General features: G+C 39.1%; 1 protein-coding gene across 1 annotated transcript in view; it reads right to left on the bottom strand.

The window, feature by feature from the left end:
* Positions 1-12,636, bottom strand: part of HCLS1 (hematopoietic cell-specific Lyn substrate 1) — a 54,947-nt gene that overhangs the window by 27,315 nt on the left and 14,996 nt on the right. Inside the window, exons 3-5 of the mRNA XM_006884244.1 lie at positions 9,201-9,330; positions 6,799-6,909; positions 4,061-4,115 (exon numbers count right to left, since the gene is read on the bottom strand). Coding sequence (XP_006884306.1) covers positions 4,061-4,115; positions 6,799-6,909; positions 9,201-9,330 — 296 coding nt within the window. The remainder of the gene's footprint in view (positions 1-4,060; positions 4,116-6,798; positions 6,910-9,200; positions 9,331-12,636) is intronic.

Below are 12,636 nucleotides of genomic sequence, written 5' to 3'. Positions count from 1 at the left end.
CAGGCCATGGCCTTTTCAAACACTTGGTATGCATCTGAGAGCTGGACAGTAATTACGGATGACCAATGAAGAACTGATGCCTTTGAGTTGTGAAGTCGAAGAAGAGCACTGAATATCTCATGGACTGCCAGAAATACAAACAGATGAGTCTTGGAAAATGTGTAGTTAGGGTCCTCTTTATAGGCAAAGATGGTGACGTTTCATCTCACATATTTTGAGCATGCTGATACAAGAGTCTAATTCCTTGGGAAGGAATATGAAGCTTGAAAAGGCTCATGATCAGCGAAAGAGAAAAAAACATGCTCAACAAGATGGATTGACATGGTGACTATAGAAAGCGTGTCAGAGACGGTGAAGATGACACAGGACAGAACAGAGTTCAGGTCTGTTATTCTTATGAGTTGTATTTGACTCATCTGCATGTAATAAGAACAACAAAACCTTGAAAGCACAACACACTATAACTAACCTAGGAAAATACCAACAGAATAAATAGCCTTCTTCAGAGTTCTTCTGGTGGTCTACTGAAACCCAAAGGCATGCAGTTTGAATCCACCAGCAACTCCAGAGGGAAAGATAGGCAATCTCTTCCTCTGTCTTTGTGTCTGAAAACCCCCCAAACAGTCAGATATGAATTCATTCCTACTGTAACAAAAATAGCATACCAATATGAGGCTTCAAAATAAGAAAAGAATAAAATGGTATATTATTATTAAAATCACTGGAACTCAGCTAAAAACAAAGGCAAAAATTTTTATGTATAAGACAATTTCTCAACTCAGGGCACATAAACAAATACTTCTTCTCTTCACAGAAGTAGATTTATGAATAAAAAATTATAACCTATCAAGGAAATATACTGCCACACAAGAAGGCAGATTAATAAAATGCAATTAGCTGGCATCCCCAAGAATTGTTAGTAATATAGCTACGAAATAAATAAGCTCAAATTAATGAAAAAGCTTAAAAGGGTTTTTTTTAAAAAAAAAAATGATAAAAATACAAGACAATCAGAATTAGCAAAAGAACCAAAGGCAATTACTAGAGATTAAAATACCTGAATGTAAATGAAAAATCTAATGGGCAACAGAAACAATCATTAAATTCAACTGAAGGAAGTATTAATCAATTTAACTTTATATTAAATTGACTTCAAATTATTAATCAATTTAAACCCAAATTAATAGAGCTTGGAAAATTACCCCAAATACAGCATAGGGAAATAGAGAAACAAGAGACAGGGAGGGAAGAGAGAAAAGCTATAATGCTCATGTAATAGTAGTTCCTAGTAGAAGAAATAAGAGAAAGAGGGAGAATCACTATCTGAAGATAAAAATTGTAACTATGATTCATAATTTAAAAACATCATGTATGCCTTAGATTAAAGATGACCAATAAATATCACAGAAGAAAGTAAAAATAGCGTTAAAATCTAGACAACCCCTGCTTTTTATAGAATAATAAAGAAGACAGTCTTAGAGGAAAGAATGAACATAGTTATCAACAAAGAGATGATGATTAGATTGACACAAACAGATGCCAGAGACAATGAAGTATCTTCAAAGTGATAGAAATAATGAAAGCTGATACAAAATTAAGACATCTTCCTGGCTGAAAAACAATGATCAAAGGATGTACAATGATCAAAGGAAGAAGAAAATTAATTCAGAGTAAGCCGTGAGATGCAGTGAACAATGATGATCCATGATACTTGTAAATAAACTTGTTGGCCAATTTAAATAACATTCACAAAGTAATAACAATGATACAATTTTCTGAGGGTTGAAAACAAGAAAAAAAACTAAAATCCTGGGTAAAATACAGAAATATTTGAGCTTTAAAAAGGTTTTCTCCTGATAAATAAAAATGAAGTGGGAGGCATAGCATTCTCTGGCCTCAAAACCTAATAAACAGAGGTAGTAACCAAAACAGAACGGTATTGGGACAATGACAGGCACACAGACCAATGGAACAGAACTGAGAACCCAGGAAGAGACCCAGCTATCTATGGTCAACTGATATTTGACAAAGAAGTCAATCCTATCAAATGGCGAAATGACAACCTCTTAGACAAATGATGCTGTTAAAACCGGACTGCTAATTGCAGAAAGCTGAAACAGAATCTACATCTCACATCATACACAATAATCAACTCAAGAGTGGTCAGAGACCTCGGAGTGAAGCCCAAAACCATAAAGTTCCTAAGACAAACTAAGATCAAGGTTAGGTGGCCTAGACTATTGTAAAAGGATACTGCCAAATACAGACAGAAATTAGCAATCTGGAAAGAATTCAATTGGACCTTCCAAAGATTAAATCCCAGTGTGTATCAAAAACTGTTTCCAAAAGGGTGAAAAACAAAATCTACTGGCTGGGGGAAAAGAAAATTGGCAATACCATTTCTGACAAGGGTCTCATATCAAAAGTTTACAGAATATTACAGGGCCTCCACAAGGAAAAGACCCAGTTACAAAATGGGCTAAAGACATGGAAAGACTGTTCATAAGGAAGATATTCAGATGGCCAGTAGATACACGGAGAAATGCTCAAAATCACTGTCAATAAAAGAGATGCAAATCAAAATCACAATGAGATACCATCTCACTCTAGTAGCGGTGGTAAAATTTAACAGGATAACAAGTAAAAAATGTTATTTAGAGGGTGTAGCAAGATAGAAATTCTTCTATCCTATAATAGCTGGTATTGTAAAATGGTACAACCAGTCTGGAAGACAGTTTGGTGCTTCCTCAGAAAGCTTAACATAGAAATTTCCTTATGATCTAGGTATTCCACTGCTTAGAATATTGTTGTTTTTGTTGTTTATCATTGAGTTGGAACTGACCCATAGCTGACCCTCTGGTGGTTTTTCAGAGGCAGTTAATCACACGTGAGGAGATATCCTGAGAAAATGAGATCTGAGGCACAGAGATTTATACACCAATGATCATAGCAGTGTTATTCACCATCACAAAAACATGTAAACAGCCCAAATGCCCAACCACAATTAAATGCATTGAGAAATTATGGTACATTCACATGATGGAATAGTACACAGCACGCAGGAGCAATGATTTTGTAAATGACTACCTAACTTGGGAAAACCTGGAGAGAATTATGCTGAGTGAACTAACTCAGTCATATATGGACAAATACTGTTTAAGACCACTATTGCCGAAATAACTAGTAAGTAGTTATATAAAATAACTAGTAAATAGTTACATAAAACTAGAAATAACTAGTAAAACTCATATGAGGATCAAGTTGCAGTGGGGAACCAGAGGGGTGAGAATAGAATAGGAAAGCATGGTAATCATAGACCACATAATTCGATGGGTGGAGGGAGGGGTGAGTTAAGGAAATGGAAAAGATCTGATGTGAAAAACCATTTATACAAACTCTGCAAGTAAATTAGTACAAAATAAAAATTTTTATATTAAAACGTTTCCTTTATACTCAGGAAGAACAGTAATTTTACATTTAAATCAAGGATGCATGTTAAAATGTAAGGATCATCTCTAAAACTAAAGGGGTTGTTGTTGAATAGAAACCAACCCATAGGTGACCCTCCAGCAGAGGCCTTAAATTGCCCATCTTTCTTCTATGGAGCAGATGGTGGATTTGAACCACATACCCTTCTGTTGGAAGTGCAATTCCTTACCACTAAGCCACCAGATGAGATGGACTGATAGAGTGACTGGGTGTGTCAGAGACAGTAAAGTGGGCACAGGATAGAGCAGGTTTCAGGGTTGTTGTACCCTGGTCGTTAGGAGTCGCAAGCAACTCAACGGCACATAACAACAACATACCACCAGAGCTCCCAAATCTAAACAAATATAATATTTATTTATTTCGTAATAATTTAAAATTTAATAATTTTTTTAAGTTCATTGGTGACTAAAGAACAATGATATAAAAAGCAACATGTGGGAGGTAGGGGGAAGCAGGTACACATTTGGATTAAGAAAGAAGTGAGAACTAAAGGGGCTGGAGACAGCGCTCAGAAGACGCACTCTGAGTACAATAGTGGGTCAGTTGGGTTGTGAGGGTGAAGGGTCCTTGCCTTTCTGAGACGTGTGCTTCTCCACTTCTCCTTTGTAATCAAAGCCAACTGCTGACTAGAAAGAAAAGGAGAGGAAATTGGTTAAAGAGTCAGGGTCAACAGTTTCTCCTCCCTGCTTTACTCTTCTTCTCAGCTGGGCCCCAGAGCTTCATGGTGATCTTAAATACTAATATATCTGGTCCTAGAGTCAGCCAGGGGAGCTCTGATTCCTGTGGGTAAGGAGTTGCACTGCCAACCCAAAATCATGTGGTTCAAATCCACCTGCTTCTCCATGCTATAAAGACAGACAATTTCCTCCCCTGAAATTTGCAGTCTCTGAAAACTGGCCAGAAGGTCAGCTATGGGTCCGTTCTGACGCCATGGCACATATCACCACCACCAAGAGTCAGCTAGTGCCCAGATATTCCTGCTGGTTTTCTATTCTACCAAAATCCATGTAGCTGTGTCCTCATTTATTTCTGTGACTAGGGTTCTGGAAGTAAGTCAAAGCTTTGCATTTTAAAAACTAATCACTATGTGTTTCTTAATTTACATTTTTCACATTGTGTAGATAATTCAGTTTGTGGAACCTAGAGCATAAAATGTGACAATGAGATCAGACACGAGGGGTCAAGATGAAACATTACACTCTGCTCATACAGAACACTGCCTTTGTTGTGTGCTAAGAAGTCATTTCTAATCATAGCGATCCTACAAGACAGAAGAACTGTTCCAGAGTCCCCCAGGCTGTAATCTCTACAGCACTCTGGTGCCACAGTGCATACTCCATCAGGCTGCTAATAGAAAGGCCAGCCGTTCAAGCCCACCAACCAGTCTCTCCTTGGATATAACAAGCATTCTAATCCCAGGAAGACTTACAGCTTGAGAGACCTAGTGGAGGGTGATTATGAGTTGTAGCCAATCTGATGCCAGTGGATAATCTTTACAGAAATAGTTCACCAGGTCTGTTCTTCACAGAACATCTGGCGGGTTTGAATTGTTAACCTTTCAAGTGGCAGCCAAGTACTTAATCAGTTGTTGTTGTGTGCCATAGAGTCAGAACTGATCCATAGCTGACCCTCCAGCATGTTTTCAGAAGCAGTTAATCAAACGGAGGGGAGAGGCGGGGTTTCCCATCCTTCTCCCACAGAGCAGCTGGTGGATTCCAATCACTTGCCTTCAGGATTCAGCTTCTTGCCTCTAGGCCACCCGAGCTCCCTACTTAATCAGAAGTGCTTTTAAAATTACCTTTCTCTCCTTTCCTTTTCTTTACAGGCAGTGCCGAGGCTAAGTACCAGATTAGTCCCTGAGTGGATCTTTAAGTCTAAATTGTAGGTCAATTTTGGAAGACATGCATGCAGTTCTTATGTTGTCTTATTGCAGTAAAAGAGAAAGGGGAAAGATGCTATTCTGCTCCTCTACCCCATTAAAATGTGGTCAAAGATCTGATCCAAGACGGCTGAGAACTGAAATTAGTGTCAGTGTTACTCTCTTATAATCCTGTAACCTTACTGGCATTTTTGTCTTTAACATTGTTTTTGTTTTATAAGAAAAATGTCCTTAAAGCCTTCACACTTTAGAAATAATATCAAATCTTATGAAAATAAGTACAATATATTATAACTAAACACATTACAATCCTAACTAGTTGTTTACCTTGATGATGTGTATCTTGTTGTAGTAGTTGAGTGTTGTTAAGTACTACTCATAGCAACCCTATCTACGAACAATAGACTTGAACCCCACCTTATTCTGTGCCATCCTCATAATTTCAAACATATTCGAGCCCCTTGTGGCAGTCACTGTGTCAATCTGTCTGGTTGAGGGTCTTCCTCTCTTTCACTGACCCTCTGCCTTTCCATGCATGATGTCCTTCTCCAAAGAATAGCCTCTCCTAAAATCATGTCCACCGTATGTGAGCTAAAGCTTTGTCATCTTTGCCTCCAAGCAGCACTCTGATAACAATATTTAAACTGACACCTTTGTTTTCCTAGAAGGCACATATTTATATCCATTGTCACTGAGTCAATTCCAATTCATATTGTTTTTGTTATGTCCTGTCTAATTGAAACCAACTCACAGCTGACCCTCCACAGGTTTTCAAGGCAGTAACTCGCTAAATAGGAGACAGTCCATCTTTCTTTTTTTTTTTTTTCCCTTGGGGCCTTCCGGGAAAACCCGGAAGACCTGCTAGACAAATTCAAAAAGAGCTGTAACCATCTTTCTCTCACATAGAAGCTAGAGGATTCAAACCATGTGCAATCCACCAAAGCTCCCTGACTAACTCATCGTGACCTGTAATTGGGCTCCCAGGGTTATTAATCTATGAAAGGAAATTACTTCCTCTTTCAGAGAAAAAGGTGGATTTGACCCATTGGCCTTATTTAGCTGTCCAACACAAGTGTATGGACTATATTGCTATGGCTCCTTAGATAATATATTAGGTAATGTATTAGGCTAAAAGAAGAGCTTTGGAAGTCTTCTCTTCTCTCTTCAACATTCAGATATAATTAGAAACTTAATATTTAAGAGATTCCTTATTTAAACAGAGTGTGAGAGTCATCATCCTCTTCAAATTAATGTCTTTTACCTCAGTATGTGACCTCCAACTCAGATAAGGAACTTGCTGAGGGAAGTCATACAGGTTAACACCCACTGAGCTGTTCCCCTACAAGCACGTGAGTCTACATTCAAGGGTGAGTGTTGGCAAACCCAATGTGATCTGAAGTGGGCAGCATAGGGAAAGTGCTGCTACTTACCTTGTCCGCCCTATCTCTCTCAACGCCGTACTTGCCCCCAAAGCCTCTGGCAGCATCAGTCTGAGAAGAGTGCTTCCCCACCTCAGCAACGTACTCATGACCCACGGCACTCTAAGAAAATCAAGAACAGAGTGATAAAAATAGACACACGCACACTCAAATAGATAGAATGACAGAGTTGAACGTAAGAATATAAGAAATTCCAGTCTGAGGTAGAGTCATCGTCTCCATTGGTTGATGCCAAGGAGTTTGACGGGAAGAGCATGGTGAGTCTTCCGGATCCTCACACATCTCGCATGCTTCTTAAATAGGAATCTATAATTCAAAATAGAGACTAGATGGATGAAGTGATATTCAAACCAGGTAATAATAATAATAAACTTAAGCAATATCTTTGTCAAAATATAGATGATGTATGTATGAGGACGTATCAGTCAGGGTTGACTCGAAGAGCTGGAATTGCATTTTACAAAAACAGTCTGCTATTTTTGTTCTGAATCTTTTTGTCCTATTCATCTATCAGCACTCAGAAGTTCATTGGTGCCCTGATATTTAGTTGTCACTGACTCTTTAAACTGAAGGAGGCTGGTAGACAATAATAGAAGTGACCCAAGATGGCAAGTAACTTGATCCCTCCCACTCTCTACTCCACCCACTTTTTTTTCCTTTTTAATTGATACAGATTTTCTCTTAATATTTAAGTATGGACATGTGAATAATCTTATAATTAAGTAATAATTCTAATATAAAGTCAATCTTAGAATTAAATAATAATTCTAAGATTAAGTCAAACCAAATAGTAGAAAGCTTCTCTTTCCTTCTATATTCTCAATCCTATGCTGGGGTGAAAAAAAAAATCAGCACAAAGCTTGATAAGCATCTCTATCCCATATGTCCCATATAATTTCTTGGAAATGAATTTTATAAATTTTCTGCACTTGAGCAAAGCAATTTCACTTTACATGTTGAATGTAAATTTAGAGTTGACTGCGACTAACAGCAACCCTATGAACAATAGCTCTGAACCCTGTTCTAAATCCTTATAATCTAACTTTCTCCAACATATCCATCCCTATTACCCCTGTGACTGTGTCAATCCATCTTATCGAGGGTCTTTCTCTTCTACACTGACCCTCCCAAGTATGGCGTCCTTCTCCAAGGACTGGTCCCTCTTGGCAACATGGCCACAGTTTGTGAGATGGAGTCTCAGAAGTTTTGCCTCTAAGGAGCAACCTCGTTTCACCCTCTCCAGGAGAGATCTGTTTGTTCTCTTGGCAGTCCGTATATTCAATACTCTTTTCCAGCATAACAACTTAAAGGCATCGATTCTTCTTCTGTGGTCCTGAGTTATTATCCAACTCTCTGATGCGTAGCAAGTAATTGTGAAGACCATGGCCTGGATCAGGTACACATTAGTCTCTAGATTGACATTGTTGCTCTTCAGCACTCTGAAGAAGTCCCTGATGGCCAACATTACCAATGCAGTTTGTCTTCTGATTTCCTGGCTGCTGGTGTCATGAGTGTTGATTGTGGATCAGGGTAAGATAAAATTGTTAACAATCCTAATCTCTTCTCCATCTATGATGCTGCCAATTGGCCCAGTGGTCAGAATCTTTGTCTTCTTGATGCCAAACTTCAATCCATATCCAAAGCTGTAGTCCTTGACATTCTACAATCAATGCTTCAGGTCCTCCTCAGTTTCAGCAAGCAAGGCTGTAGCTTCTGCATAATGCAGGCTGTCGATGAATCTTCCTCCAATCCTGATGCCACAGTCGTCTACATAAAGTCCAATCTCCTGAATGATCTATTCTGCACAGAGGTTGAAAAGGTATGGAGATAGGACGCACCTGACACAATATGAAGTTGTTGGAACCGACCCATTTCTGACGCTCCAGCAGCTTTTCAGAGGCAGTAAATCATGCAGGAAGAGAATGCTCATCCTTCCGCTGTGGAGTAGCTGGAAATTTTGAATCTCATGCCTTTTGGATTGCAGCACAGCCTCTTACCATTAGGCCAAATTGGGAAGCATCTAATGGAAAAGTTCCCACTGAAAAAGTTCCCATATTTCTCATACCATGGATACTATAAACATCTCTCAAAAGATAGAATATTTTTAAAGGAACACTGGCTACCTAATAATCATAGAAGTTTCAGAAAACATAAAAATCATCAAAAAGCAGAAAACTTGTTTCAAACATAATCTCTCTTCATCCACTTGTGCTCTCTCTCTTACCAATATAAAAGTATAGCTGGGACTACAATAGACCAATCCTTTTAAATATGCAGATGCTCTGTTGTAGAACCCAAACAAATACTCTAGTTTTGAGTTAGTTTTAAGCATCAAACGAACAATTTGTTCAGTGTACTTTTTTTAAAAACAATTTTTATTCCTTTCAACACACCTTGTCCATGCGGTCTCTTTCTACCCCGAACCGGCCTCCGTAGCCGTGAGATGCCTTGGGCCCTGATTCCATCTCTTTCTTCTTGAGAACATCATGCTCCTCTGATACTTTGTTCCTCAGCTGGTGGATGCTGAAAGTAACCACATGACAGATTTCACATAGCCCATGGAGATCAGCACACCAGCCTTCTCAAGAAAGAAAAAGAAATCTTGAGGTTTGTTTAGGTTTCAGTAATAATGCGCCTCCAAAATGGATGAGTCATGGATTTGGCAGTAAAAGATCAGTATGGTTTGATACATAATATGGTTTGATTTAAACTCTCCATAAGCCAATATTACTCCCATTGGTTTGATATTTTGCTCACCAAAGTAACTTTCTGATCTTTGGGAGAAATGTGGGATCAAGATTGGTGGAAGATCTAGCAACAACCTGCGTTATGCAGATGACACAACCCTGCTCGCTGAAACTAAGGAGGACTGAAGTGCTTGCTGCAGAGGGTCAAGGACTGCAACCTCCAATACGGATTGAGCCTCAATGTCAAGAAGACAAAGATTCTCACCACTGGACCAACTGGCATCATCAGGATGGATGGTGAAGAGATTGAGATTGTTCACAGCTTTAGTTTGCTTGGTTCCACAGTCAACACTCTTGGCACCATTAGCCAGGGAATTAAAAGACATATTGCCACGGGAAAGTCTGTTGTTAGGGACCTCTCCAAAGTACTGAAGAGCAAGGGTGTCTCTATGGAGACTAAAACTAAGGTGAGTCTGATATAGGCCATGGTTTTTGCAATCACTTGTTATGCATCAGAGAGTTGGACAATGACTAAGGAGGATAGAAGGAGAATTGATGCCTTTGAGCTGTGGTGCTGGATAAGAGTATTGAGAGTACCATGGACTGCTAGGAAAACAAACAGATTCATCCTGGAAAGGGTTAAACCGAGCGGCTTCTTGGAGGCAAGGATTCTGAGGGTCCATCTATACTTAGGACATGTTGTAAGGAGAGACCTGTCCTTGGAGAGGGACATCATGCTTGGTAGGGTGGAGGGACACTGCAGGAGGGGAAGGCATGTGGTTCTAATCCACCAGCTTCTCCTTAAGAGAAATATGGGCTATTTCTTTCTACTTAGCCTTTTGAAAAACCCACTAGAGAGTCAACTCTGAGTGGAGTCCAACTTGACAGTACAAACAACACCACCACTCTTATAGTGTGAATCTGTGCAATGCAAATAACTTTAAATAGGTTGTTATTAAAATATGTTCTTCTCCAAGTCAGAGTACAGCCCCTTACTGCTAGGCCACCAGTTGTTGTTGTTGTGGATTGCCTTTGAGTTAAGTATGACTCATAGAGATCCTATGAACAAAAGACCGGAAGCCCCTCTACAACCATCGACATTTTAAATATGATAAAGCTTAATTGCATACAGAGAGCTCTGGCGGAGTGGTCTGTAATAGACTGTGCCACTTTGCTGTGCGGCTCTGACAGTTTGAATTCTCAGAGAGAGCTGGGCCTTTACGTCTTGTTTACAGTCTCGGAAACCTATTTGCATTTTATCTGTATAAGTTAGTAAAAATTAGAAAATAATCCAGGTGGATAATAACTGGGAGACTCCTTAATTTTCAGTACTTTTCAATGGCATATTAGGAAAGCCATTAAAGATAACAGGTATCAGACAACAGACCATGAGGAACATTATCTACAGATGAATATTTTGTAAATTTTCTTGTCATGGAGTAGCTATCTCTCTCCAAAAGGTCTGTTAATTCCTGAGAGAAATAACAAAAACAATGTCCTAAAAATGTCACCCTTATCATCAAGACTCACATAACCTTGACCTAGGACAGCTCTACCCCTAAGAGAAAGGAGCCCCGTCGTACAAAAGGTTAAGTGCTAGGCTGCTGCTTCCCCAGAGATAACCAGGAACCCTGTGAGCCAAATCTACTGTCACATAGGGTCACGGTGAGTCCAGATTTCCTAGATCACGTGTAACAACAGCCACAACTCGTAAGAAAAAAGAAACCAAAAGCAATCCTCCTCTTCTTATGTCATGCTCACTTCCAACTTCACCATGAAAATGAAAATGAACTGCAGCACTGGAGTGTCGAGAGCGCTACTGTGGTAGGCTAGTTTGGCCGGAGGGTTTGGGGTCATGAAGGCCAGCACCAACTCCAACAAATGGTAGTAAGTCATGACACTCAGACACATAGAAGGGTCCCTGGGGACTCTTAGAAATATTTGGGAAAGGAAATCGAAATAAATATGTAACTTTCTGTAGTAAGCCATGAAAGTCAAGAGTATTGAAAAAGTGATGTCACAGAGACTCCATCTATAATAACTAGCTGGGAAAACTAGACACCGGGGTTACAGTGGAATGGCCATCTTGCAGCCAAAAGTCTCTTTAATGAAAGAGGAGACCGTCTGATGGCTTTGTGTGATGATCCTCTTAATAGCCTTTAAAAACACCTCCGTTTTCACAGGAGTGGGAGCTTTAGCCATGGTTAATTTTAGAAAGCTGGCTTGAAGCCAGATGAAATGTAGCTGTGTGCTGGAAGAACTCTCTGTTACCATGCCTGCTCTAAACCCTCTGGCCTCGGTGAAAGCAGAGATCCTTGTGTTGCAAGTTCATCAACACCATCCATTTAGAACCACAGTTAAGGTCAAAAAGAGCTGTCATTTCCAAGAACACATAAATGACTATCTGACATTCTCCAGCTCAAGTATACTGAGGAAGAGGAAAATGAGGCCAGATATTAACTTTAGAAAAAAAGAGGCACAAAACTTTAATAAGCCCAGTGATTAGTACATAGCTCATAACTATGTCATATTTGGAAGTAGTTTTTTAAAATCCACTAGAAATGTCTAACTAATAGCCAATGGTCTAGTGCCAGGTCAGTCGGGGGATCAAGCTAATAGATATTGTAACTGGAATGGAAATGTTGAGACTTGGAATAGACTCACTTCTTACCTACTTCTTAAGCTATAGCTGAGGTCACTTTAAATGGGTACTAGTTATAGCATTTCCTCATTCAGGAAATATCAATTGAGTAATTTTGGGGTATACCACATACTGTTGTTAGCTCTGAGGATCCAAAGATAATAAATGTAGAGAGATAGTAGTCAAGTGGAATAAATAGGAAAACAAGCTAAAAGTGACAGGCCTCAGAAATTTTGACATTTTAAGATACTTGTTTTAAGTTTTAAAACACCTTGGAAATTTTTTGGGTTTGGTGATGGGAAATTTGGTAATAGTAATGGGTCGTGATTGTAACACATGAGAAATGTAAATGACATCACTAAAAGTACACTTGGAAAATGATGTATTTACAAACTTGTCTTGTTCATACTTTTACAACAGTAATAAAATATCTTGGACTTTACAAAGAAGCAGTTCCTTAAAGTTTTATATGTTGTTGTTGTTGTTATGTGCCGTCGAGTC

The sequence above is a fragment of the Elephantulus edwardii genome, unplaced genomic scaffold (genome assembly GCF_000299155.1).
Source record: "Elephantulus edwardii isolate Elephantulus edwardi_28Jun2011 unplaced genomic scaffold, EleEdw1.0 scaffold00032, whole genome shotgun sequence".
NCBI lineage: Eukaryota > Metazoa > Chordata > Mammalia > Macroscelidea > Macroscelididae > Elephantulus > Elephantulus edwardii.
Note: the sequence above shows the minus strand (reverse complement) of the source record. Positions and strands in the feature narration are given on the sequence as shown.